The sequence below is a fragment of the Adiantum capillus-veneris genome, chromosome 11, assembly GCF_014529385.1.
Source record: "Adiantum capillus-veneris isolate H3 chromosome 11, ASM1452938v2, whole genome shotgun sequence".
Taxonomy (NCBI): domain Eukaryota; kingdom Viridiplantae; phylum Streptophyta; class Polypodiopsida; order Polypodiales; family Pteridaceae; genus Adiantum; species Adiantum capillus-veneris.
In genome coordinates, this window is record NC_140941.1 from 91,693,419 (window position 1) to 91,696,014 (window position 2,596).

Sequence of the window (2,596 nt, forward strand, 5' to 3'; positions counted from 1 at the left end):
AAGAAGTCTTGATCTGCTTGAGTTGCCATAGATCTCAATGCCAAAATAGCTTCATCTTCTTCATTTACTGCAAATGGCGTGGCTGGGACCTGAGAATCAATGTCCTCTGTAGCAGTGGTTTCTTCCTCTTCCACTATGTTCATGTGATTACACGGCATATTTTCAAATTTCACAGCACAAGGATCAAGAGGCCAAATCCCCGTGGCCTTAAATCCAGCTTTGATATTGTTTTTTGTGAAAGATGAGTGTATGGCTTTGGCAACAATAGTAGCTAGCTCGATCTTGCTAGCTTGCCTTGAAGAAGTCCTTAAGTGCTAGATGTCTCTTTCTTTTCTAAATTGAGCTTTCAAAGGTTTAAACACTGATACATCTAGTGGTTGAAGTTTGTGTGATGTGTGAGCTGGCAGGGTAATGATATCAATACCTGATGCATCTGCCTTTGCCACCACATCAAGAGAGACGTGGCTGCCATGACCGTCTAGAATGAGAAGATGCCGACTCTCCTTTCCATAGTGTGTAGTTATTGCTTTGTCAAAGTGGTCCAGCCAAGCTTGAAAGAGTTCGCCTGTCATCCATGCCTTTCTATGCACAGCCATGGCTGCACCTTCTTCACAGTTTTGAATGTAGTTGCTAGTGATTCTGCTGCCTTTAAATATGTAGAATGAAGGAATTGTATGTCCCGCAGCATTAACGCAACACAAAACCTTCATCCACTCACGAGAGTCGCATGTGATGCCATAAATTGCCTTCGCTCCTTTTCTTGCCAACACCTTCATACCTTTGTCTCTTGAACCTTGAAAGCCCGTCTCATCAGCATTCCAAATGTTGGAGGGGGGATATTTGTGTGCTTGATATAACTTGTTGAGGTTATCATGCAAGGATCTCACTATCTCCGGCCTGAATCGGGTTGCCCTAGATTGATCCAAACTCTCTGAAACTCTGAATACCAATTTTGGGTGTCTTTTACGAAATGCGTCCAACCAACTTTTGCTGGGAATGCCATTTGAAAAGAGTGTGTGTCTGATCTGGCAGATTTCAACAACTTTTAGCTTCACATCTAGTATCGATACGCCATGCCCAGAATCACATTTCAAAAAGATCCATTGTAATAAAGCCTCCTCCTCTTCTGTAGTTAGTATTGTCGTTGGCCCCTTTTTCTTTTTAAGAGTCCTTCCCTCTTCCCAATTTGCGATTGCTGTTTTGCTCATGCCAAATTGCATCGTCATTTCTCCAATGATAGACTGTCCTCTCGTGCCTTGAGGGCTTTAGCCATATCCTCTTCAGTCCATGTCTTTTGATTGCGTTTCTTTTAGTTGTGGTGGTTGGATTCTCGAGAATAGGCTGCTGAATCTGTGTCTCCAGAGCTTTTGGTTTTGGGAATTTTGGTTTGGCTTGCAGGGCAAGTGGGGGTTTTTGATTTGCAACCTTTCTGGACCTCTTCTTTGTTCTCCTAGCTTCTACTCGTGAGGATACTTTAAAGGATGGGTTGGAAGCGATTTTAGGAGTGGATGTCTTGCTTTTGGTTTTCACATTGTTTTTTCCCTTCACAACTTTTGTTGGCCGTGCCATGTTGTACCTGCAGACAAAGCATATATTGGAATGTTGCTTTCAAGGCATGATGCATGCTAAGTTGTGGAAATTAATGAACTGCATGTTTCTAAACATTCAAAAAGTTACTTGCAGCTGTTGAAAGGTTGTTAACAACCTATAGCTGTTGAAAGATTGTTACCTGCAACAGCTGTTGAAAGTAATGAAGTGCATATGCCATAAGTTGGAATATATGGAAAATACAATGAGAAGTTGTTACCTGATGTTTTATCTCAGATCAATGCGACTCCTTATCTTCAAGTAAATAAGAGTAGTCCTTACCTGATGTTTTATCTCAGATCAATGTGACTCCTTATCTTCAAGTAAATAAGAGTAGTCCTTCACAGAAAACTTCTTCTTGGGTATTCGTTGTGCGACCCCCTCAGTTTTGGCTGCTTGTTTGTTATCTATTCGGATAGATTTGTCACTCGTAGGGATGATAAGCGGAACTTTCTCTGTCTCAGGGCTGGCTGCTCATTTGTTATCTATTTGGATAGGTTTGTCCCTCTTAGGGCTGATAAATGGAGCTTTCTTTCTTGGTATCTTGCAAAGGAAGACTGATAAGACATGTACTTTTCCACAACAGCAAACTCGTCCACCTGTTTTGTGCAACAGAAGTGAGGTGCATAAGTAGCCGTCTAATTGAGGATGCCTCTCTATTAGACAAGCTTTACATTCACAAGGAGCAGCGGATGTCATCTTTGCCTGTCAAAGCGGGAATTTTTTGATTCGAACCATGTGGTAAGTGAGGTTGCATAGTTGAAAGAGCTTGGAGTGAGAGGTATCAGCTGGGATATGCCAAGCACGGTGAGAGAATACATTAGTTGGTTATGCTTGTAGGGTGAGAGAATATATTAGTTGGGATATGGTAAGCAGGGTGAGAGGCTGTATCTCTATACCGGTTGTAACAAATAAGGAGTTGCGCATTGTTATTATCATCATTTGATAGTTGGAGTATTAAATGCTGAGTTGATTTTGTTGAATCCGCATTGGTTAGTATATTTTATAC

At 41.5% G+C, this 2,596-nt stretch overlaps 1 protein-coding gene across 1 annotated transcript; it reads right to left on the reverse strand.

The window, feature by feature from the left end:
- Window positions 1-314: 314 nt before the first annotated feature.
- Window positions 315-1,226, reverse strand: LOC147447647 (MFS-type transporter clz9-like). The gene has a single exon (XM_086523654.1). The coding sequence runs from the start codon at window positions 1,224-1,226 to the stop codon at window positions 315-317; it is 912 nt and encodes a 303-aa protein (XP_086379780.1).
- Between the last annotated feature and the right edge of the window lie 1,370 nt (window positions 1,227-2,596).

What these genes read in the sequence shown, in the direction of transcription:
- LOC147447647 (XM_086523654.1), bottom strand. Translation starts at nt 1,226, where the DNA reads ATGACGATGCAATTTGGCATGAGCAAAACAGCAATCGCAAATTGGGAA.